This window comes from Larus michahellis, chromosome 2 (genome assembly GCF_964199755.1).
Source record: "Larus michahellis chromosome 2, bLarMic1.1, whole genome shotgun sequence".
Lineage (NCBI taxonomy): Eukaryota > Metazoa > Chordata > Aves > Charadriiformes > Laridae > Larus > Larus michahellis.
In genome coordinates this window covers 155,038,853-155,065,406 of record NC_133897.1, presented here as the reverse complement: position 1 = coordinate 155,065,406, position 26,554 = coordinate 155,038,853, and the positions used below count along the sequence as shown (strand labels likewise).

At 36.3% G+C, this 26,554-nt stretch overlaps 1 protein-coding gene across 1 annotated transcript in view; it reads left to right on the top strand.

Moving 5' to 3' along the window:
* TAF2 (TATA-box binding protein associated factor 2) overlaps nt 1-26,554 on the top strand; it is a 64,895-nt gene that overhangs the window by 24,957 nt on the left and 13,384 nt on the right. The window contains 12 exon segments of the mRNA XM_074577732.1: nt 1,055-1,209; nt 3,379-3,493; nt 3,593-3,702; nt 4,494-4,559; nt 6,497-6,749; nt 10,165-10,305; nt 11,629-11,739; nt 13,701-13,894; nt 14,483-14,622; nt 20,448-20,517; nt 22,674-22,783; nt 25,170-25,399. Coding sequence (XP_074433833.1) covers nt 1,055-1,209; nt 3,379-3,493; nt 3,593-3,702; nt 4,494-4,559; nt 6,497-6,749; nt 10,165-10,305; nt 11,629-11,739; nt 13,701-13,894; nt 14,483-14,622; nt 20,448-20,517; nt 22,674-22,783; nt 25,170-25,399 — 1,695 coding nt within the window.

Below are 26,554 nucleotides of genomic sequence, written 5' to 3'. Positions count from 1 at the left end.
TCTGCTCCCTGCACTTTATAAAATTTTCAGTGCTAGAGGCAACATAATCCTTATATGAGAAAAAGCAGTTGAATATAAGATTGTCATTTTATTCTAAAATGCTAAGCTTCTGCGGAGTTGTAGTTTTTCTTCTTTACTAAATATGTTTTGTGACGTGCTTTAAAAAAGATAGAGTACTATGAACAAACGTCCAGTTAGAAACTGAATGGTACCTTTTTCTATCAGCTAGAGGTTTCTTTGTTTTATTTTATTTGTTTGTTTGGCTTTTTTTAGGTTAACATGTATGTGCTTGTGCTAGAGCTATTATAAGCAGTTGTCTTGTCAGGTTGAAAATACAGCAGATATACCTTTTTTTAAGCTTTCCTTACATAAATTTTAATTATTCTTTGCAATTTTTATAAAGGAATAGCAAAGCAGAGAGCTTGATGACTTTTATTTCTAAAAAGCAGATATAGTTAGTGATCTGTTTTACTGTAGATAATTTTTGAAAGCTGATGGTTCTTTGAAAAAGCTCAGGTGGAAAGAACTGATTAAAAATGCACCCCTTGCCCTCTACGTTATAATTTGGTAAATAAAGGCCACACCTGCTTGCAGTGACGTAACCTCACAAATTGTATGGTTTGGAAGTATAGAGGTGCTTAGAACTAGAAAATGGATGCCAAAAAGTGTTTCTGTATTTGACTTTGAATTCAACTGTGTTTGTTAAAAAGCTGCGTGGTAAGTTGTACCTGTAGCAGTGATGAGCAAATAAGATTTTTAGTTTAATTTTATTACCATTAAACATTTCTCATCTTAAGAAAGTGGGGTTTCAGAGCTTTTCGCAGCATCGTGGATGGTTTGCTTTAAGTAAAAATACTTTGTGTCTGCAAATCACAATTTCTGATATGGACAGATAACTTTCTGAAATGTCTTTATTTTGAAAGACTTTTTTTGAGGCCAGTTGTCAGAGAATGAGTTTGTTGGCCTTTAGTTGCAATTCAGCTGCAACTAAACAGAAAAACTTATTTTATATATTGAAGTATTTAGTGAAAGTAGTAACTTTTTATCATTTTAGGTTTTCAACAAGTTGTTGAGTCTGGCCAGCACTGCTTCATCTCAGAAGTTCCAGTCACATATGTGGAGTCAGATGTTGGTTTCCACATCTGGGTTTTTGAAATCTATCTCAAATGTCTCTGGCAAAGACATCCAACCTTTAATAAAGCAGTGGGTGTATCCTTTTTATTCTTGGTCTGGATTGTTAATATGGAGAATGAATTTGTTTTTTAATTGGCAGTACTAAAGGAATGTGAAAGTATGAAATATCTTTGCTTAAAACAGTTAGGTACGTTATTCTTTGAATTAGAAATAGATGTGAGCCCCAGGTTCACACTCCTTTCATAGCCATTTAGAGTATGCTGGCTTTTTTGGGTGTTCTTTAGTAGAAGGGATTTCATGATTTTAAGTTCTACTTTGAAAGAAGCACAAGAACTCTGCTGGAATTTAAGGCCAAATTATACTAAAGGGATTCCAGAGGACACTGCCCATAGAAATATGCTGAAGTCTGACATGGAAAATGCTATAGTCTGGTGCATTTTAAGATGTGATTTCCAGTAAATCACCGTGAAGTAAGTAACTTAAAGCGCAGATTGATAGTTTAAAATACACTAACATTTAATAGCTTGGTAGCTTGTGTTAATACTACAATTGCAGGTAAAATAAACCTCTGTGTGTGGATTCTTCACATTTCAGTGATATTAGTCAAGAAATAGGGTTTCTTATTTTGAATTGATACGATGGTAAATTTGAATTTGCTTCATTTAATAGGTTTAATTGGTAGTTTTATTTAACATGACTGCAGGCTAAGCTGATACATGACTGCAGCAAAACCATACCTTAGTTTTCTAACAGAAAACAAAAGTGGGTATTTCTATTTAGACATTATTTATTTGAGCTGACTTAGTAATCTTCATGCATCTGAATATTAACTAAGAAACACTGTATAATTAATATTTATAGAGTAATATGAGAAGTTAGTATTTTATGTGCCTCAAAAGTATTCATAAAGTATAAATACATATTATTCTAATTTCCACACTTAGCTGTGCCAAGCACTTGAGGAGTTCTGTGTGTACATATAATTACACTGCAGCTATACCTAAATGTCAGCATTACTGTTGGAGCTGGCTGAATCTTAACTATATCTGTTCTGTAAGGAGAGAAGAATAGTAACTCTCAGATTTGGGGATTTTTCGGCTGCTCTGGATTTTGGCCCCAAGGCCGATCCTGTTAGCTGTAACTTGTGTTTAATCCTATGGTTGCAACCTCCCTACCCTGCTTCAAACACTGTTGCATCTGTGATAGTAGATTTTCCACCTTGCTAGACCACAGGAGGTCTTTGTATCATTTGGGAGGTTACCTTGTTACTGCTAACTAGCGCTATCTTATGCTATTGAGTGCTGTGTTGATGCTGAGTTCAAGCCTTGTGCAGAAGAAACCACTGAAATGCCTTAAGTTGTACCTGATGACAAAGTCACAGACCTTTATAAAGGCAGCCACTGTGAACAGAAGCAGCCTGAGGTATCTAGCCAAATGACCGTATTTTGGGAGAAAAATCAATCACACGTGTATGATAAGAAGTCTCTTTGACTCTGGCAGTTCTTCCCTTAAATGTAAGGACATGAAACAACAGGTTTTTCTTCCCTGCTTTTGTCTTACATTGTCAGAGACTTGGGAGCATGCACTAGACTAAAATACTTCATTCTAGTGTTTCAGTTACTATAAATAAAGTGTAGTAATGGCTGTCATACAAATAAGGAACGATGAAGTTATTCACAGGAACAGATCATTACTTTTTATCAGTCATACTGTATACTCTCATGTAAATGTGAACTTACATACACACATGCACAGGTGAATGCTCACAACGACTCAGTTTGAAAAACTGCAGTAAAATAATTGAGTTAAATGTAGAATGGGTAGAAAACAGAAGCTAATGTCTACATTTTCCCCTGAGTTTTATTTAACTGAAATATATAGTAAAACAAATCATATCGAAATTACTGAAGTCTTACTCGATTACTTTCTCTGAGAGCATGCCAAGGACATTGAATGTAGTGGGGTCCAATATAGTGTTTCATAATGACTTTTCTTACTAGATAATTTTCATTGTACTTCAGTGTTTTTACATAAGGTACATGATTATACATTAAAGAACAGCTGAAAGAAAAAAAAATCTTTAAAAGTTCGTGAATGAACATAAGTGTTTTCATTTGCTCATTTTCTTGGGATGTGAATTTCTAGGAATGAAGCATAAAGCAAGTGTAAAGAGTGAAAACATTGAGAATTATGTTTGTTTATAACTACTGCATTGTGCACTGGAATTCCTATACTGCTTATTAGTGACCAGAGTGGAGTGGTAAAATTTTATGGTAGCTTTGCATTTAATAGAAAACGGAATGTATTGGAATTGGAAATAAAACAAGACTACACGTCTCCTGGGACTCAGAAATATGTGGTAAGGTCCATTTTCCGTATTTTACCTACACATACAAGTATACCTACACATTAATAAGCATAATTTTAATGTTACTAACAAAATCTTTTGAACTTGAAGGGTCCTCTTAAAGTGACAGTGCAAGAACTTGATGGATCATTCAACCACACATTGCAGATTGAAGAAAACAGTCTTAAACATGATATACCTTGCCATTCTAAAAGCAGAAGGTAAGAATTAAAATACAAACTGCAAATATTTTTAGTATGCATATATGAAAACGTATAGTGCATTGACGATAAATATATGCGTTTTAAATTTAGTGGTTATATTTTGCTAATCTTACTGAATAAGATTTACCTATGATGTAAGAGGAGAAAATATAATTTACTACTGTTTACGGACAGCAGGAAACCTTACATTTTATATGTATTTCTTAATTATAAGGAAAGGCCTTAAATTTTGTAGAAGTTTTATAAAGAGCTTATTCATATAGAATGAGTTGAATTAAGGCTCTAATTAATTAAAGTGTTCAAAATGCCTTTGAATGGGAAAGACAAATTAGAGGGAAGACAAATGTAGGCCGGAGGAGCGCCTCAAGTGAAGGCATATGAATGAAGCACTCGCATAGTTTTCCTTTTCTGTTAAGAGTGCCAGGGCTGTTCGCTAAACCTAATAAGCAAGAAAGGTAATGTACTTCCCAGACAGATTTTTCTCAGTTTCGTAATGCATGTTGATAACTACTTTCACCTCTACTTCTCAAAGTTGTGTGCTTACATGCAATTGTAAAAATGGTGGGAGTCAAGTTTAAACCAATGTAAAGTATTGTTGATTATTATTTGAACAAAATTAATGCACAGCACAGTTTTGTCAATATTTTTTGCTGGAGAGAGCATTACTTTTTGGTGTGAAATACACAGAGTACTTTTGCAGGCTTAAGCTCTATTAAGATATAAACATATCTTTGCTAGTATGATAATTTTTTAATACTTTTTTTTCCTATTTTCTCTTTTTTTAATAGAAATAAGAAGAAGAAGATTCCATTGATGAACGGAGAAGAGGTGGACATGGACCTTTCTGCTATGGAGTAAGTTAACTTGTTGGAGTCTAAAGCATGCTATTTTGAAGGATTTGGTAGTAATCTTGTACTTCATTATGTGACTGGCAAATTTCAAGACTAACCACATTTCTTTGCCTTCTTTGAGACTTCTCTTCTGTAGCTGGGAAAATTCTGGTGACGTGTAAAATGTATGGTTAAACTACTATAATCAGGTTAAAAAAAACTTAGGCATAATAAGATAATAGAATAAATGACTTGATTCTTTCTTGCACATTTCTAATGATATCTTTCATCTGACTTCATAGGTAAAATATAAATAAGAATTTGCGTGAAACAAAGTAAGAGCACTTTTTGTTGGACCTTGATGAAGACCATTTAACAAGTTCCTGAAATCTGTGGTCAATTCTGAGAGAATCCTTTTAGATTGAAAATAAGTGATTAAATGCTTCATACTGAATTTCATACCGGCATTAATTTCAGTTGGAACTGCTTATCTCTTTGGAAGCAAATTCTTGCTCAGTGTAAATATCCGCTTTACCCTCCTTGACTTGGAACCAGTAGTGCTCTCAGAAATCCTGAAGGTGTTGGTACCTTGTTTGCTGACCGAGGGAAGTAAATAATCTGCTCTTGAAAACTAAATGTGTCTTTTTGAAGAATATAGATGGCGTGTCACCTTAAAAGTGTTGGAGATTCTTGTAAATATAACCTCATCTAAAATACGATGAGAAATAGTTTTATAGGGGATATTTTCACTGAGCAAGTTACTGTTAATCATTTCTATATGATAGTTGACATATGAATAAATAGTTTTTAATTGTATTTAAGAACAATTCGCCTGAATATCTATGAGTAGTTGTGATCAGTTATGTTCAAGTAGCTATTGCACTACACTGAGCTGAGACCTTAACGATTTTCTTACAACTACCTTTGAACTGGTATATGATTCTATGCAAGTCAGTTATGCTTTGTTTATCTGCTAACCTTCTAATCAACGATGCTGTCATTCTTCTGTCCAGTTTGGACTCCTCTGCTCCAAGCATATATGATAATGTTTGTTCTTTTCTATTCTTCTAAATCCTGTGTATACATTCTTCTTTTCACTATCCTTTCTTCTCTAGCTACTGTCTTGACAGTAATTCTAGATATTCTACAGATGTATATAGAAATACGCATCATATTTATAATGATGCTCTTTTCATCGTTCTAAACTCTCTCCGAATTCCATGTCTGTATTTTGCTGTTACCAATTCTGTGTGTAAAGCTGAGTAAGAGACTTTATTATATAGTTTGCGCTTGTTGCTCCCATAAATGACTTCTGTGGGCACGGTGCTGTGTGAATACTAAAGTATAAAATGCTTCTTTGGATGGAATACCACTGAGTAATTTTATCTGTAGGACTAAAACTTTAATCCTTTCACTTTTATCATTATTTGGCTTGGCAGGTCTGTGCGTTTGCATGGTTACACTTGTCAGCTTTCAACACCATAGCGTGTGTGTGTTTGTAAAGCACTTTCACATATATTGATAAAAAAAAGTATATAGAAAACTGGGTGTTTACAACCAGATTTTCTTTGTTGAATTTTTTTTTTGTAGTCTTAAACTGTAAAAGGTCATAAAGTGCTGCTCATCTATGAAATTTATGGTGTCTGAGGAAGTAGAATTTAATATTTTGAGATTATACAGTAGTTTACCATGAACAGAGATCTGTACATTAAAAATACTAAAACACTGTATTCATTGTAATTCATTGTAACTCATTGTACAGATTGCCCTTGGAAGCTACAGAATTGCCATCCTAGAAGCAGGAGAATGAGCCAGGTGACTTTCAGAAGTCCCCTCTAACTTAGATTCTTTTATGGTTCTTTGGATACTTTTAAAATAACTCATAACAAGTTAGAACATCTTTTGAATTTCTATAGTCTTGAAATGTTGTAAGCTATTAATGTTTTTCATGTCTGTCATAGTGCTGATTCCCCTTTGCTCTGGATAAGAATAGACCCTGATATGTCAGTACTGAGGAAGGTAGAATTTGAACAATCTGATTTCATGTGGCAGTATCAGCTTCGATATGAGAGAGATGTGGTTGCACAAGAAGAAGCCATTCTAGCATTGGAAAAGTTCCCTACTCCAGCATCACGACTTGCACTGACTGATATACTAGAACAGGAGCAATGTTTCTACCGAGTGAGAATGCTGGCCTGCTTCTGCCTTGCAAAGGTGAGGTTGTGTGGATGGGAGTAAGGGAAGAAATCTGCTAGCCATTGTTAGTGTTTGAAAATGGGTCAAAACTCATCGCAGTTCTTAAACTGGCTTGATATTTAGCCTCTCAAAAGTGTTTGCCAAGTATTTTTAACATGACTGATTTGAAAGGAAAGCTGTATTATTTTAGTCTGTAAATGGAGACTGCAGAAGGCTTTCATAATTGTCAAAATTGAGATGTCAGACAGAAAACCACAGGGGATTTTTCCAGATTTCATTAAGTTGCAGAAATAAAAGACTTCTGTTTAATTTTTTTCAGAGCCAAAATGTATTTTTTTTATTTTACTGGGAAGTTCCTTGGCCTGTCCGTTGAGAACTCTGGAGTGCTGAAATTCATGTCTGTCTCATGTGAATTCAGATTGCTGCTCTATATTGCTTCAGATTGAATAGGGGCATAAAAGAAACATCATGTGGCCTCCAATTAAATATTAAAAAGCCAAATAATTGCCTTGAAAAGGGAAAGTAGCTTTTTTTTTTAGACACAAAATTAGCTTCAAGAATGAAAATTAGAGAACCCTATAAAACAACTGGGTGGAAACAGAGAAGAATAAGAGTTTCTGAAAAGGCATGTTGTTGAAACACGTTTATGGATATAAAGGCATACATATTGACAATTTGTAGGGTTCAGATTATTGGCATATAGCTTGCTTTGTGCTGTGTACCTGTTGAGAATAATTCACTACCTGTATAGAAATAAATCCTTTGGCTATATGTTGAAAATCAAAATCCAAGAAATCTTTGTGACAAAGTATTTTAATATTATGAAACACTGATGTAATACTGCCAGTGCATGTGCTAGTATTGGTATTGCTACCATCTGACTTAAAATCATAATGAATTCACTTGGAATATTTAAAAGTGTATATGCCACAGGTAAATATTAAAAAAGCAATTGTTACAGTGTTTAAATGCAGTAGTTTTTCTGTCTTTATTTTGAGTTTTCAGGCAATCGGGCTGCAGATAATCATAACCAGTTTTGCTCAGATGTAAGTGTATGAAAAATCTCAGGTCCTCAGATAAGGTTGTTGACTTACAGAAAAAAAGATTATAAAACTAAGCAAAAACTATGGCTGTGACATTGAATCAAGGTGGAGGAGCATGGCAGGACAGAGTTGTAGATATGTTTATGTAAGTTATCTAGGAGGAATGTGTAATGTGTTCTGTCACTAGTTCCAACATCAGGGCGTTAATAAGAATCACTTCCTATAGTCATTAACTTAGTTTAATTTGCACAGCCTGTAAATATTCAGGATTTGTATTCTTTATTGAAAAAGGCCAGGTTTTTTAGGTGAGGGTTCTTTTTTATTGATTTGTGACTTCTAGCTGGATTGAGATTACAATTGTAAAACGTTCTTGGTGTAGTCATGTTGATACAGAGAAATGATAGGTGATAAAGCAATTATAAAACTGAATTTACTGCACTTTCTAAATGTACTGTATACATTAGCACTACAGTCTCTCAGGCATAAAGTATCCAGGCCATATATTAAATCCTCATTGATAAAGCAGTTAAGAGATGTGTGTGTGTGTATGTGTGGGTGCACATGCACACACTTTGAGTAGTTCATGACAAATAACCCTACAGAGAAAGGAAAAAACAGTGTCACAATATTAATTCCTGGGAGTGTGCAGGCTGATTCTTTTGTTCAGACCCATCACAGTGTTGCTGATGTGCTATAAAGTTTAAAAAGTTAGCAACAACATAAACGCCCTCCCCAAACATTGAGGAGGTTCATAGCTGTGCATGACAGTTACATCTTAGGACAGTTTTTTATGCTAATACTGAGTTGAAGGATGTGGAAATAGACCGTACCTGCCATCTTTTTAAGTAGAAATAATGCAAAGCGGGCTGCTTGCTTTGTGCTTTAATTCAGAGTGTGTAGCCTATCAGTAGAATAAGCAGAAAACTTGGATTCTGACGGTATTTAAAGGGAAATGAAAATGAATCAGAACACATTATAAGACTAAAAAATCCTGAAAATATGATTTACTTACTATTGATTTAATTTGAAAATACTGTTGTTCATCTATAGATTTTGCAAAATGAAATGCTTAAAATAAGTAGAAGCTAAAAAATATTTTAAAATTTACACCCCAATTTTAATGAAATAATGAATATCTGGTAAATATAGTAACCTTTGATAAAATTTTGTGGCTTGGATTTTATGTTACACTGCTACATAAATTTCACATTTGCAGTTTTAAGTTCATCATCATGGGTTCTAAGCAGTTGTTGGGATTAAGCTGCTTCTGCAGGAAGAGTTGTTGTGTAGTTTACAGAAGCAGCTTATCTGCATCTTTAGTTCAAAGACTTCAGTTATTGCAGAGGGAACATCTAGTCTGACCACAGTATTTTCTCTCTCTGACTTTCCTTTGAAGCCTGAACAGGAAAATGGTTTTCAGTAATAAAGCTCCAACCTTATGTGACAGCAATGGTGAAAGGGATTGCTGCCCATCTTCACATAGCCCCTTGCTTTTCTTCCTCTTACTGCATATGTAATACCCTTTGAAACAGGCTAAATAATTTAGAAGGAAATCATCAAATTCATTTTCTCCTGTGTGAAAACAGATTTTTTCCCTTTGTTTGTGGTGTGTCTGTAGTAATGGAAACTCCTGCTATGTTGTAGGGTGCATTGGCCCCATTTGTTTGTCCAGACACGCGGAGGCAATCTGTCATCAGGTTTAATCTGCCATCAGGCATAGGTGTGTTCTTCTCTGCAGGCTTTCGCTGCTCCGTACACCAAATGTGTGAAGCTCAGGATGCTGGGAAGGCACAAAAACAGTTTTGTCTTTGTGGAATCTTTCCGTCTCACACCAAAACAGACTGTAGCAATAAAATTGTCTCAGTGCAACAGTCTCTTTGTGAATTACGATTAAAGTTAGAGGTAGCTGACTTGCCTTTCACTTTAGGGGTGGTCTTTTAATCTTAGGGTGTCTGAGGCCTTCTTAAAGTCTAGGCTGAGGTTACTGGCAGGGTACATTTGGGAAGTTGGTATTGCAAAAGCCTCTTCCATCGCTGGCTTCTGTAGAGTCAGAAAACTTGGCTTAATAAACACAGAATTTTCATCTAAAAGATAAAAGAGAAAATAATTAAGAACAGAAGTTTATCATGGAAAGATAATTAGTTGCAGACATCTTCTAAGTGGAACAATTTTAATAAAGTTTACCTTTAATGTCGAGCAGATATATTAGGGATGGCAGTGGAAACAGCTAATATAAGATAATACATTAATGAAAATATGTATCTATATGAAGGACACTATGTTCTTGGCAATTACCCTTTTTGATTATGGGAAACGTGTATTTTTCTACAGCCAAACTAAACTTGCAGCAGTGATATTAATATGATTTCCCTTCTCCCCTAATTATGCAGATTGCAAATTCCATGGTAAGTACATGGACAGGACCACCAGCCATGAAGTCACTCTTTACCCGAATGTTTTGTTGTAAGACTTGTCCAAATATTGTGAAGACCAACAACTTCATGAACTTTCAAAGCTACTTTCTGCAAAAGGTAAAATTGATTTTTTTCACTGAACATTTAAAAAGAAATGTCAAAATACAAGGAACATGGATTCTTTTTTACCCCTTCATAAAAATCTGAAATAATTCCTTTTTTCTTACATGGCATCCATCTGTTTGTTCCAACTTAGTCAAAAATCAGTTAACAAAATTTTGGCAATTTTTTCTGTGTAGCTGAAGTTAAATTAGCTTTTTCTTCAGAAGAATGGAGTACTTATAATGATTATTTTTAAATATTTGTGAGCTCATTCTTACATGGAATTTATTACACAGTAACAAATTACTCATTTTATCTTTTAGCTGAATTCAGCAGCTGTCTTTGTTCATTAATGGCAATCATACCATGCTGCAAATAAAATCTCATAAATCTTACCTTAAATTGATAGGCTTTTTATTTCAAGGCAGTGCATAATCCTTCTTGTGCCCTCCTTTCTATTGTCAACATCGTGTACTGCTGCAGCTTGTTTTGATGTTAATGCAGGGTTTTTTACTGGGACCTGTAGTTGTTAGTTGTCCTGTGAATAACAAAATGAATGGCAATGGTTTTCTCTCAATAACCGCTTTATAATTATTGGATGACTTAGTTCTTATTTCATAGATTTCATATTCCCGATTACAGAGAAAACTCAAATTTTGTTTTCTTACTCTGTCCAAAACTGCTTCATCCTTCCTCTCCTTCTTGGACCTTCTTTTGTATTTTTCTGCTCTTTTTGTCATTGTTCATTCTTTCCCACTAAATCTTACACTTTCCTCCCTTTAATCCCATGTCCTAAGTTTATAGATCTAGAGTAAGAATCCTAAATCTTTGTGAGTGGAGCCTTAGAGCTGCTTAGCTGATTCTAAAATAAATACCTAATCAGCCTAATACCTGTCTCCCTAATAATTCTTTAGCCTTCGCTGACTGTATTGGATGTATGCTTCTCAATGGTAATGGAAGCTTAGACATCATGTTCACAGGAAAACACCCAAATTCAGTGTCTGTCGCAGAATTAGTTCCATCATTGGTTTCTGTTTTTCATTATTTTTCATTTATTACCTTTTTTGATATTTTCTTGACTTGAGAGTCTTTTCTTGGGTATACAGCTTTTTTCAAATATGTCTGCACTATGCCTAATCATTGAGCAATAATTACATAGTTTATTTTATCTGAAAATTATATAGCATGTGGTGTGGTTTTCAAAAAACATTTAAATACAACTTTTCAGAGATTTTTGTAAAATTGTTAATTGCTCCTTTTCAGGGTGTAGCGCTTTTCAGAGTGTAACTATCATTTCACTAATGCATGAATGATGATAGTATTAATTTCATTAAACAGACTATGCCTGTTGCCATGGCCCTTCTGAGGGATGTTCACAACCTCTGTCCTAAGGAGGTTTTAATGTTTATTTTGGATTTGATCAAGTATAACGATAACAGGAAGAATAAGGTAAAGAATGTGCTTATTTTAATCTCTCACTATTTTGTTGAAAAAAGTCTTAGTTAATATACTGTATGATATTTTATGCCATTAATGTAAATATCTGGCTAGGAGAGTTGATAAAAAGGTGATACACTAAACTAAACATAAATGTTACAGAATGTGTTCTGTAGCTGACATTTCTGTGGCAGCATTTCTTGGATATTTCTAAGCTCTTTGTGCTTGTTGACTTACTAAGGACCTGCTAGTCTTCATTTGCACGCATACTTTTCATGCTTTACTCTTTTTCATTCAAAAGACCCATGTATTTTGAGAAAATGTGCATTAGGGTAACATGTAGCATGCACAGTTAAGCACTGGTTTGTTGGGGCTTTTTTCAACTTGAGAAGAGTATTTGAAAGAGAAAGGAAAAGAAATATTTTTTTTTTTTTTTAATGATGTACAGGACTCTGGGATTCAGGGTTCTGAAAGTCAGCACTAGCTCACAGAACTGGATTGTCTTCACCTAGTTAAAAATCAGCTGAAACCCAGGTTAATATTGTTCCATCACTAAATTGAAGCATCTGAGTTGGAAGTGTTGTCATCTAAAGTTCTTTCCCACACAGACCACCTCTGAAGGGTGATTAGACCCTTAAGATCCTGAGACGATACAAAATTCCATCTCCCTAGCTACAGAGGAAGTCTACAACTGTTAGGAGCCTAGCATAATCTTTCCAATTAAGTATCCAAAGTTAAGTGGAACAAACCTGAAGCCTCTTAAGCCTCACTTTCTTGTGTTGTAGAAACACATACTGTAACGAGACACTTTTTTGCAAGATACTGAAATAAGAAGATGATAGAGGTAGAGAGTTAGACATGTGAATGCAAGCACCGGTAGTCACAGAATGCAGTCAGTTGTGTGAACATGCTTATAAATACTTGAAGAGTGGGTGTCAGGAGGATGGGCCAGGCTCTTTTCAGTGGTGCCCAGTGACAGGACAAGAGGTAAAGGGCACAAACTTGAGCATAGGAAGTTCCACCTAAACATGAGGAGGAACTTCTTTCCTTTGAGGGTGGCAGAGCACTGGAACAGGCTGCCCAGAGAGGTGGTGGAGTCTCCAACTCTGGAGATATTCAAAACCCACCTGGACGCGTTCCTGTGCAACCTGCTCTAGGTGACCCTGCTCTGGCAGATGATCTCCAGAGGTCCCTTCCAACCCTGTGATTCTGTGAACATCTGCCTACCACCAAAGGAGAGATCCCGCCTCACTTTTCCAAGTATCCCTTCCACGGATGTATTTGACATCTTCTGCCAGATCTGAGAGATAATGGGTTTGTTTAGATTAAATTAACTAATATTCAAGTCTGGTACTTTTTTCTGCTTTTTAAATTTTATTTTTCTACTTTTTACTGCTTATTAAATTAACACAACCAACAAAAGCAGCCAACGCAATGGAAGAGGTGAAACTGTGAGCCCAGGCAAAAGGACTGAATGAAGAAGCAAGTTTTTCCTCACTAAGCAGCAGTGAACCCATCAGTTCAACTCAGAAGCTTGTGAAATGGCTCTCTAGATAAACTGTCTGATTTTCTGAGGTGCTAAGCACCCCTTAACCTTGGTAACCTTGGTACTGAATATAGAAACAGGTAGTTTTAGATGCTCACATCTAGAAATACTGGCTTTTATTTTCCATATCTGGAAAATATTCAATGCCTGGTTTTTCCATTTTTATAAAACAATGTATTGTTGTTTATAAAACAATTAATATGCTCATTTTACACAGTGAAGATTAATGATTGATAGTATGCCTGCTTGCTCAATCACTCTCCGGTCCATTTTCAGAACAAATTTATCCCTGTTTTCCTTCCTCATGCAGTTTTTCACATGGTTTTTATTTTAAGATCTTGTTCTGTAAGAGTGCTTGAACATTTCTTAGCTTTTAAAGACTATATATTGTTATAGTTGCTTGTGTATAAATGCTGTTTTTATCTAGTTTTCAGACAACTACTATCGTGCTGAGCTGATTGATGCCCTAGCCAACTCTGTAACTCCTGCAGTCAGTGTGAACAATGAAGTTCGAACATTGGATAACTTAAATCCTGATGTTCGGCTTATTCTTGAGGAAATTACCCGTTTCCTAAATATGGAGAAGCTTCTTCCCAGTTACAGGCACACCATTACAGTCAGGTGTGGTTTAATAATTGTCGTACATGTGAAGAGAGCAGACACATTAACGCTACTTTTTTGGGTTTTATGTACCCTTCTGTAATTAGTATTTGAAATTTTAGCTTGTGTGTCTTAATCTTAAATGTCAAATCCCTTCCAATTTCCAAAAGCTGATAAACCAAGTTTGTCTTGATTGCTTTATTTTTCAGCTTCAATTTCTATCAATGTAGACTTCTAATAGCAGATATAAGTTGATCATGCTTGTGCCTTTTTAAGGCGAGCATTTATGAAAGTTTTGCAAAAGGTAGCCTTGTAACAGTATCTGTAGAGTACATAACATAATCCGAGCTGTGTTTTCTCTGTAAATTTGTACACTTCTACTGAAACCAAACAAGGGATTTGACATGGTGGGGAATTTTGATTGTGTTTCTGCCTAATTCAGAGGTAGTGAGAGCTATGTGTTAATGTATGGAGGTAATTGTAACATGATAATATGGATAATGTAATTCTAGAAAAATTGCAGTACTTGATTTTGAAAAAAACAATGTTGTTCTTCTTGGCTGACATTCCATAAACCTAATGTAAATTTCCTCTTTCTACCTCATCTAGCTGTTTAAAAGCTATTCGGGTGCTGCAGAAGAATGGTCATGTCCCAAGTGATCCTGCTCTCTTCAAGTCATATGCAGAATATGGGCACTTCATAGATGTCCGAATAGCAGCATTGGAGGCTGTTGTTGATTACACAAAAGGTACTTTTTTTCAAGTATTTTAACACTTCATAACACTTGTGATATAGTAGAAAAATGTAATACTTACCTCATCAGTACTAGGTTGAAATAGTGTCCACCAGAAGAGCTTGTATGGTGACACATGTATTGATAAGAACCTGGGATTTCTGTGAATGTTTTATCCTAGAGAATGCAAGCTTTATGAAGATATGGCGAGCATTGTTTCTCAGTGTCTTGCAAATTGAATCAGATACCTAAGTTTTGAAATAATAAGTAGACAGCACAATGAGTAGTGGTAAGGGCTTTTGATAATTTCTTTTTAACACTTAATTTTCAGTGATTTTGATTCAGTTGAGTTCAGCCATAATTGCCAGTCAAAGTTCTTGGTTTTACTTTACCTTCTTGCTAATCTCTTTAGTTTGCATTTTGCGTGCATCTTACCGTTATAGATTTTTGAAACTTAAAAATCAACCAGTAATCCTTAAAATAATCTGCTTCGTCATTCCTTATACATAGCTTATGTTTGTGAGATGTTTCCATTCTTTTAGTATTGTCTTTATCTTAGTTGACTGTTGCAGGTTCTTGAAAAAAATACTGGGTAGCTGTCTTAAATGCCATTTGAAATTGAAATCCAATCCTGACAGATTTTTCTAGAGGTAGTTAGAAATTATAGCTTTAATGATTTCCATTTTATAAAATGAACTTAGTACTACATTGGCCTGTTCATTTATTTGTGTTAGTCTTTCTCTGTTCAGTAGATTTGTGGCAGTTCTTGTGTTTGAAGGGTTATTCCCATCAAAGTCGCCAAATTCTTCAATTCTTCCTCTGTGAGCAGACTGGTGATTCTAGATGTCTGATTATTCTGCCTCAAATTTCATGTTTTCATTTTCAGGATAATGGAGAGTTTCCTTTGCTTTTTGCATGAATAATTGTTTTCTCTTTCTTTATAAGGGCTTTATTACTTTGGTAATGACTGCTGTCATTCTGTCCAAAGACTTCTCAAACTAGATGGGCAATAGGAGGTTTTAAGGCAACTGGAGTCTTTGAGTGAATGCATCTGACAGAATTTGGACATACACTTACGGACTGAAACCAGACTGTCATACAGAAAACCCAGTGACTTCAAGGGAGGCTGTGTGCTGAGTGTCAGTCTCAGGCTCAGTCCTCAGTCTTCTAATTCACCAGGCATTATGGATCCATGACCCACAGCATATGTATCATTTGGTGACTCTGTGAGTGATCACAGATTCATAGGATCATAGGGTTAGAAGGGACCTCTGGAGATCATCTAGTCCAAACCCCTGCCCAGAGCAGGGTCACCTAGAGCAGGTTGCACAGGAATGCGTCCAGGCAGGTTTTGAATGTCTCCAGAGTCGGAGACTCCACCACCTCTCTGGGCAGCCTGTTCCAGTGCTCTGCCACCCTCAAAGGAAAGAAGTTCCTCCTCATGTTTAGGTGGAACTTCCTATGCTCAAGTTTGTGCCCTTTACCTCTTGTCCTGTCCCCGGGCACCACTGAAAAGAGCCTGGCCCCATCCTCCTGACACCCACCCTTTAAGTATTTATAAGTGTTGATAAGGTTCCCCCCTCAGCCGTCTTTTTTCCAGACTGAAGAGACCCAAATCCCTCAGCCTTTCTTCATAAGAGAGATGTTCCAGTCCCCTAATCATCTTGGTAGCTCTCTGCTGCACCCTTTCCAGCAGTTCCCTGTCCCTCTTGATACCCAGCTAGAATTCAGAGCTCTGAACTCTACTGGTGCCATGCATCTCTCTGTTAGGCTGCTCACTCTGTTCCTCTCTTCAGAGGGTGTTAGTGGAAAGATTTGCTGGAGAATGGAAAGCTTACTCATCAGCCTGCTTCCTTTAGAATAATCTCCTCGCTAATTCATCCCACCCTTTGGAAAGACAAACCGATAGAAATAATGTTTTCTCATTAAATTCTTGACCTTTTATGGATGGTGTTCACAGTTAATAACTGACTTGGAAAGAAAGTGTTTGTACTGCAAAGTAATATATCTTTAAAACAGCTGATCAAATGGGTTGCTGTATAAGCAAGATAGGGTAAGTTGCTTGAAGTACTCTATAGGAAAGTAAAACTTGAATGGTAAAAAGTAGTAGAAAGAATACTTGAAGAAATCAGTGATTGAGCGGAAGGTAATTTTTGGCAGAGCTCACCGTGAGATCTGGAAATGATGGATTAGAGTATTACTGTACCTAACCACCTTGACCCCTGCCAACAGCTTTTTTTCTGATGCGGAGGTAGCAGATACAAATACTTACCTGCTATAAAGTCACTACAATTCACAATACAGCCTACTATCTAACTAGTCGTCAGTACCATTTCTCAAATACAGCCTTCCAGCACTGAACACATTAGCTTCTGCTCCTGCTGTATGACTGGTAAGTTTTTGGTGGAGGGGTAGATCGGGAAGCTCAGCGTACTAACTGACCTCTTCAGCTACTTGAAGTTAGCAGTGCTTGTCTCGCAGAGCCCTAAACCGGGCTTTGGAAGGCAAAATGATTGGCCGTCTATTGCCAAGAGGTCTGATTCCAGTTGTTCCTGGTTACCTGGTTTCCAGTTCATACTGGATGTAAACCAGCAGCTATCAAATGCCTGTTGCTTGTGCCAAAGCTGGCTTTTTAACAGTTCTTGTAAAGGAAGCTGACAGATTTTGTAATTTCCATAAAAAGCAAAGTCTGTATTTTCTGGGGCAGTGTGGAACTCCCATGTTTTTCTATCAACTCTTAGGGTAGGAATAGCACTGCCTTTTTTAAGTTACTTTAAAAGAAATAATTTCTCCATGGAACTGAATAAGTTGTTTTCTTTGCTGTTAATAGCAAGGCTTTTTTTGAGACACGGTAACTCTGTAAAATGCTTGAGGCAGCATATAAGGACGTGGACCATTGATCTAAACTGGCTTGAAGTGAACAGACGTTATTAACTTTTTAAAGTTAGCTTTTGATAGTTATATGTATACAACAAAGCAGTTGCATGTTTATAAGGCCTAACAGCAAACTGTTCTAAATAAATATCCATAATTATCTAATCATCTCATGAATTTTAAAGTTTAGGGTCACAGAGATGCTCTGCTGTAATTGAGAACTGATACACCATCTCTTGTAATTTGAAAAAATCTCAAGAGGATTTTTACTTCAGAAAGCAATTATTTGTTTTTATGACTACCAGAAGTATGAAAATATACACATCTTTCTTTTCCCATAGCTGTCTCCTAGACAAACTGGCAAGACACAGACAGGATGGGTGATCTGTGAGATGGGTAGGAAATTGGGTCATGGGTTACACTCAGAGGATGATGATCAATGGTTTTTATTCAGGCTGGCAGCCTGTCACAAGTGGGGTGCCCTGGAGACATCTGCATAAATTATCTGGACAACAGCATTGAAAGCAGCCTCACCAGGTTTGCTGATGACACTAAACTGGGTGGTGAGGTGGACACGTCAGAAGGAGAGCCATCATATGGAGAGACCTGGACAGGCTAGAAGAGTGGGCAAGCAAAAACTGCATGAAGTTCAATAAAGAGAAGTGCAAGGTCCTGCATCTGGTACAACATCACCAAAAAGCCCAGCACTGGCTAGGATCTGAGGGCTGGAGAACCTGCCCTGTGAGGGAAGACTGGAGGAGTTAGTCTCTTCTCTCTGGAGAAGAGGCTCAGGGGGACCTCATCAAAATACTCCAGTACTTCAAGGGCAGCTACAAAGAGAATGGAGGCACTCTCTTCACAAGTAGCTACATGGAGAGGATAAGGGGCAACAGGTACCAGTTGCACCAGGAGAGGTTTCATCTTGATATACGAAATAAATTATTTTATGGTGAGAGCCAATCAGTCAGTGGAACAGCCTCGCCAGGGACAATGGTGGAGTCCCCATTGCTGGAAGTTTTCAATATGTAATTGGACAGGGTGCACTATAAGGAAAAAGCAGGGAAGACTACATTATTTCAAGCACAAATAAGTTTAAGAAGCAAAAAGACTTTTTTTTTTTTACACAAAAGTATGGTGTTTTTCGGTTCTGTTTTCCACTAATATCAGCCTCTAAAAGCTTAATCTCCTAGACTTTTCACTTTCTAATCAAAAACCATTTTAAAATCCCTTTTGTTAGCAGTCGAAATAATTGCAGCTTGCTTACGATTGTGACTTAATGTCTTCACCGTGTTGTGAGTCTTTGCTGCATGGTTATATAATATTATTTTTCTTTCACACAAAACAACTTTTGTATGCACTGTTCTAGGTGCCTTCTATCCCAAGCAAGGGAGCTGCCAGGGAAAGCAGCTGTGCATGGAGTTGAGCACAGGCAGTCACTAATCCCTTAAAAGTATGTCCTAGGCATAGCTTTTCAATGAGTTCTCCGGTTTTTAAGGCCAATCTGAGATTGCAGTTCTGGTCTGTATGGATACATCTGATCTGGAATCATCCAGGACTGTGTAGCCATGGTCTAAACGGTGCAGAACATGAGCTAATACATTCTGCCTCTAAACAGGGCTTGTCAGCCTAGTTCAGTGTCTCACCAGGATAACCAGTTCTGTTCTGGTTGCATTGCAGGAAGAACAGAGCTGACTTGCTAGTGGCCTGCAAAAGACTATTCATCCATCTTTTAAGCAATACTGTAATGTAGTTTTTAATTGCTTGGCTGCCTCCTCCCAATACAGGAAGAGATATCATGTTATAGCCATCCAAAGTATTTAAGAACTTCTAATAGAACTGAAATGGTAGTTCTCATAATATAATTTATATAATCACCTCTTCCTTTAAAAGCAGTTTACCCTAGTGAAATAACAGGGGAATAATAGGTATTAGAATTGATTGGACTAAAAAAAATTATGTTTAAAAATTGTTGACTGAAAACTGACTGAGATCAGGAAGGAAAGTTGATCTTGAGGTATTTAGAACTGAAAATACAGTAGGCTGTACAGGGGAAGAAAGAAATACATTGCCAGGACCACAAAGTGGAAAGCAACAGAAATGTTTTTGGAGCTGTCCATACAGGAATGATTATTACACCCCAAATTCTGAAGTAAAGCAAAGCCTAAGCAAGCTCTTCATTGTTTTGAGGAAATGAGACGGGAATACTGCTTTAAAATCTTAACAATTATGCACCTGAGAAAAACATTACATAAAAATTCTTTGATTTTTTTTGTGTAATCAGTGATGATGATATCCTGTGTTGTTTCCTATTTTGCAATGTTACTCTGATAATCGAAGGAATTTTGCCAATGTAATTTAAATTTTAAACTAACAAGCTGATTTTGTTTCCAACAATGTCAGGCAGCAATTTTCTGTAAGCATCTGCTGATAAGTTTCAAAATACATTTTAATTGCAGAATATACTGATTAAAAAAACTAAAGAAGGCTTCTGAGAGGAGCATGCTTGCAGTTTTCTATAACCCCTGTAGTCTTCCTCTTTCTATCCTATTTATAGATAATAGTCTTTCACAGATTGCTGTGTATGAGCATTGTATATTCTCTGTTCCCTATAGAAAATAGTATAATTGTGATTGTTGAAAGAATATTTGAATATGTTAATTTTAGGAAGGACACAATACCAAGATGATCATTTACTTTGTGATCTTCCCAGTCAACGCTCACAAGTGACAATTATCTGCTAATAGTTAAGTTGGTGGTTATTGAACAGTTGAAGGATGAAGAAGTTTTTGTGCACATTTCTATTTCAATGTAAAGTAAACCACCTTTTATTTTGAATTTGTGATGTAATTAAGGAGGTCCCTCCGGTTGCAGTGATTCAAGCTAATTCAGGAATTTGTGATTGTCTTGATCAAAATCCTTACACTTCATATATATTTATAGGCATTTTATTTTATTTTTTTTTCCAGTTGATAGGAGCTATGAAGAACTACAGTGGCTGCTTACTATGGTTCAGAATGATCCTGTACCCTACATAAGGTTAGTGAGTTAAAAAAGAGCCAGTATTTTTACTAATGCTGGAACTAAATAAATTCTTGGCCCAGAATTGCTAGATTAGATTAAATGCCGAACTGCTTAATACTTCTTCACAAGACTGTTTTTTCTGCTTGTTATTTTATATAAACTGAAACTTGTTCTGATGTTTCAACAGCTTACCTCTCAAAAACTAATATACTCTGTTCTTATTCTCCATTATATGATTTTTGTCTTTTATGTTCCACCCCTGTTGTGGAAGTCTGAAGTTAGAGGTCATTTCCTGGTCATAAATAAAGTATATAAATCTGATGTTGCATATGTCAAAAAGTCTTTGTAATATTTAGAAAAGACAAAGGTTGACACATAGTGCACACAATGTTTTGCCAGCAAGGAGTGTAGAGCAATTGTTAGACTGTAGATGGGGTGAAAGGATAACGTGAAAATATGGTGTAATTTCTAGTATTGCCTGTTTCAACTTTGTTTCACCAATGAGGGATTGTGTATTTTAACATGTTCATTATAAACCCTTGAACAGCGAGGTTCATAATCATTGTTTTTTTCCCTAACACTTTTTTCTTGTAGCCACCATTAGAATACTGAGTTTCAAAGATTAATAATAATAATTTTACTCTCTGTAGGTGATTTCTTACAAAGATCATAGCTGCAAGATTGTTCTCCATTTTATTTTTGTCATTCTTGTTAATGAAAGCAGATACAGTTAGACTTACTAGAGAAGATTTACCTTCAATCTTGGAAGGAGATTTAGTATGATTTGTATCTTTTTAAAGAGGAGTTTAAATTTTGTATTCAGTGCTATACATAAGCCTCTTCTAAAAGAAAATATAAAAAAAATCTGTAAGAGTTTTCTTGTCCAAAATGAGCAAGACAGCAAGGGGAAGGCTGGCTGTGCAGGAAAATGGTTAAAATAATAAGTAATGGAACAAATAATTATTCTCATTCATTAAATGTTTTCAAGGCCAAGTTTAAAGTCAGAAAGTGGGGAAAAATGTGTCTGCTTTCAGCTCAGTGTATAAATATTGTAAGCAAACATGGTAAGTGCAGAATTTTTATACAGCAATGTAACTTAAGAGGTGACAGTGTTCCTTTCCAGAAGTCACTGGGTTTGGTCCTGTCATTTTGTATCAGTCATAAACATTAAAAGTTATTTAAAAATTCTTTGGTGTCAGTATGTAAGGAGTTTATATGACAATGTTGCTCCTTCTTGGTAATTATAAAGTTAGTGCGCAAAAAAAGATTGTTACTAAACAGAAGAGCATAATCACGGAATCACGGAATCTTCAGAGTTGGAAGGGACCTCTAGAGATCATCTAGTCCAACTCCCCTGCTAGAGCAGGATTGCCTAAAGCACATCCCTGAGGGCTGCATCCAGGCGGGTCTTGAAAATCTCCAGAGAAGGGGACTCCACAACCTCCCTGGGCAGCCTGTTCCAGCGCTCTGTCACCCTCACTGTAAAGAAGTTTTTCCGTGCATTTGAACAGAACTTCCTATGTTCTAGCTTGTGCCCATTGCCCCTTGTCCTGTCGCTGGGAACCATTGAAAAGAGCCTGGCTCCGTCCTCCTTAAACCCACCCTTTAGGTACTTGTAAACATTAATCAGGTCCCCCCTCAACCTTCTCTTCTCCAGGCTAAAGAGTCCCAGCTCTTTCAGCCTTTCCTCGTAAGGGAGGTGCTCCAGTCCCATAATCATCTTGGTTGCCCTACGCTGGACCCGCTCCAGTAGTTCCCTGTCCCTCTTGAACTGGGGAGCCCAAAACTGGACACAGTACTCCAGTTGTGGCCTCACCAGTGCAGAGTAGAGGGGGAGAATGACCTCCCTCGACCTACTGGCCACAGTCTTCCCTATGCAGCCCAGGGAATGTAGCTTACAGTTTTGTACCTAACTGTTAAAAATCATGTCTAATAACTTTCTGCTGCTTTGCACCTTACTTTTAATCTTTAATTTATATTGCTGATGGTAAATCTGTGTCTATCCCTATTGAGGACAGAAAGAAGAGCTAAAAGCCTATCATTGGTTAAAATTTTGGAAGAAATCCTATATTTGAATAATTTTGTAAGAATATTGCAAACTGAACAGACTTTGTAGTCTTAGTGTATTCACTTGGATTTAATAAAGATGATCTTTCCTATTTCTTTTTCAGGCATAAGATTCTGGATATGCTGACTAAGAATCCACCTTTTACGAAGAACATGGAGTCCCCTTTATGTAATGAAGCTTTGGTAGATCAGCTTTGGAAACTGATGAATTCAGGTTGGTTTTTGGTTTGGTTGCGGTTTGGTTGTTTTGGGGGTTTTTGTATTGTAAGGTTTTTTGAAATAAGTGTTGAAGACTTGCTTCAGAATGTTGCCAAGAGCTCTCTTAGTTTCGATAGTTAGAAATTGAAAATTCAGTCTCAGAAGTTCAATGTCACGCATGTACCTCCAGAACTTTCTCAGTGACACAGGGTACGAAACCTCCTTGTTTTTCGTTACTTTGTCTGCTGCTGCAGTGTGCTTTGATGTACTTTGGCATAGAATGATTCTTTGACCCAGATTTTGAAAGCAAATGTTTCCTCAAATGATGATATCTGTGATACCTTTTTCTTTATAGTTTGCTTTAGATTAGATAGTCTCTCTTTGTCCCCTTTTACTAAACTCTGAAAGAATATGAGAGGATAACATTTGTATAGATAATTTAAATGAGATTTTTAGAAGTGTATTATAAACCTAAGACTCAATTTGCCTTGTGTGATTAGGAAAGATCCTAATGAGAGAAGGGCTTGCATCTTTACCATTGACCTGGTTTTCGTTACTGAAGCAGTTTTATCCAGTCCTGACAAACTGCCCTTTAACATCTGGCACATTACTACATTGATTACGTATAAACGTTTATATAGCTTTTTTAGGTCATTGAAGGCTGTCTGTTCTCTGTGTATCATTATTTTTAGTGTTTAAAAGTTTACAGCTACACTCCAGGGGCTGAAGTGGAGAGACTACTAGTAGTTCAGTTTCATGGGATTTGCCAAGTGTCAGGCACGGAAAATAAACAATTTTGATGTTCCCATCAGAGAGTTTGTTTTTCCTTTTTCTTGAGAGAAGAGCGCGTGCGGTGTTACTTACAACCATTACCTCTTTTTGCAAGTAACAAATAGGGTATACATTTTTATTATGATTCATGGGGCTTTAAGTACTTAAATTTCTATGCATCGGGATGACATAATGTTTCAATTTATTTTCTGTAAGGGATAACTGCAGCATTCCAGGGTGCCTTGGAAAAATGTTTCTTAATGTGAGACAAGTTAGTACCCAGGTTTAAAGCTGCATGATTCTAGACTCATGAGTTGCTTTCTTTTAACATAAGCACATGCAATATAAAACAGACTCTGATGGAAATCTGTAATCTTTTTCTTTTTTTTTTTTTTTCCCCTGTGTTAATCTGCCTTAAATTGATAATGCTCACAAATTCCAAAGGTTGCAGAGAAATTCAGCAACCAATTGTGTTTAAGCTTAGCTGTTCCGCTGGAAAAAGAGAGAGATACTGAGGGGCAATTCATCATGTAATTTTAAGATGTACTAGTTTAAGAAGTTTAGTAAATTATTTATAGTTTTAAAATTAATATTTGTGAATGTGTCATTCTCTGGACAGTATTTTAATGTTAGAAATGTCCAGATTAATATTCATATCCCTTTCACTTGTAACTAGGCAAGTCTAGGTACAGCTAAGCATATGCAAAACAGTATTTAGCCCCATGAAACTTACAGGGATAGATCTTGTAATTTTATTTTGTGCTAAGTCTTGCACAGCCACATTAACATGGCAGTTGGCACATCTGTGTCTTGTTTACCAGATACAGTTCTATTCCTGCTGTGGAACAATATGTTCAATAAACTTGCAATCAGTCAAGAGCTGGGCTGAGTTAACACCAGAATCGCTGTATTTGCAGCATTGCACCAGATGTTCGATGTCTTTCTGGTGTGATTGGTGCCAAACGTGCTTTGACCATTTGTGTATGAAGATATAAAAGCAGCACACAGTTTGCAGTGAAAAAGAAAATTGATGCATTGCTTTGTGCAATAAGAATACATATCTCCGTTATGAATACAAATTAAAGTATGGAGTATCCAGTGAAGTGTGTGACGTAGTGGTGATATCAAAAAGCATGTTTCTGCATTGCTGGTTTGTGTTATCAGTGCAGTTTCCAGAGGTTACAGTTCTCAGGCAAGCTTAAGGCTCCTACCCTATTTCATGGAATACATAGGCAAGTGTGACCAAATCCATTGATAGGGCAACTCAGTTTGGTAACAAAACATTCTATTTAATTGTTGGATAGTAAAAATAAAAGTGAAACTTTAAAAATAAAAGCATATGGTTGTGATTATTTTCCTTTTATTTTTCATTATGTTGTTATAGCACTTAGTTTCCCAGCTTTGTTCTATGAAACATGCCTGGCTTACAACCCAAACAACTTAAAGCCTTCCTTTTAAACTGGATGTGTCAGGTGAGTTTGAGTCAGTAGGAGGTAGGAATAATGAGGGAAGTGTATCTTAAGCAAAGAAAAAGTCATACTCTGGTGCATCCAGATTGCTTAAACTGTCTTATTTGTGGGGGAGAAGAAGATTGTATCTCTGTATTAACAATAATCTCTTTTGGACTTTAGGAACTTCACATGACTGGAGATTACGATGTGGTGCTGTGGACCTCTATTTCACACTTTTTGGCCTCAGCAGACCTTCTTGTTTACCATTACCAGAGCTTGGACTTGTTCTTAATCTGAAAGAAAAGAAGGCTGTACTTAATCCAACGATTATCCCCGAATCAGTTGCAAATAATCAGGAACCTGTGAATAGTACTAACAATCACGGACAGTCAGTAGGATTTCAGAACACCGTAAGCACAAACCATCTGCATACGTCCCATTCAGCTGGCTCTGAGTCCTTGCATTGGTTGCTGATTTAATTTTGTAATGTGTTCAAGCTTCTCATGCTTTTACCTAAGCTACCTTGATACCTTGTTACTCTTTATTCCTTTCACTTGAAAAACTGGCATATACCGTAACTTTTTTGACTTTTTTTAAAACTGCTTTGCATAGCGTATGCAAGCTTTTTACTTGTTTTTTCTAGTCTCATCATTTCTGTTCTTTATAAAACTTTACTTTTTCTGTATTGCTTATGAGACATGAAGTGATTCACAGAAATGTTTGATGCTGTGATGAAAACTTTTTTTCATTAGACTAAGAATATTGCTTATAGGCAAGTTATGCAATTTTCCAAAACAAAACCTTTTATAAGTAAATTTATTACACCTTAAAATACATAGATATACCTCTTTTTAAACAACTTTAAGAGATGTTAAAGTTGGAACTTTAGCACATCTTTATTGAACACTTAAATCCGACTACTTAGCACTGTGCTCTGAAGGATTTGTAACAACTTCTGAAAAATCACATACATTAAGTTTGATATCTTTCTGGCTTTGGAGGCTTCAGTCCGTTGTGTAGTTAGAAAGCTATTCAAGCTTACAAGCTATTCAAGTCATAACTTTTCTTAAGAATAACCGTCACTGCTGCAAGACCAAGTCTTTTTGTTGGACAAATTTAATTATGAGGGGAAGGGGGGACAGTGTAAGGAACGGGAAGAGGACAAATTTAATTACGAGGGGAAAAAACTCAACAGACACGGAAACTATGAGTAACGTCCTTAACAGTTTCAAAAACTACATTTGATTGAAACTGCTTAGGAGAAGATCCTGAAAGAGAATGTGAACATGTTGTTAGCACGTTTGGCACTGTTTACACCCTTTTAAATGAGATGGTTCACTGTTACTTTATCAATCTCATAGTTAATTTCTAAATCGTTTTTATTCAGAAGTATACTGAGAGTGCAAATTATCACAGTACTTTGCAGACTATTTCCAGTAGGGGGAGAAAATTATGATGGAGTCCAATATCATTAGAACTATCCTACATCTTTCCAGAATATGTAGCAAGTCCTAGTTTGCTGTGCACAGACATCAGAATTAAATAGCAGGAGACGTTTTGTTGGC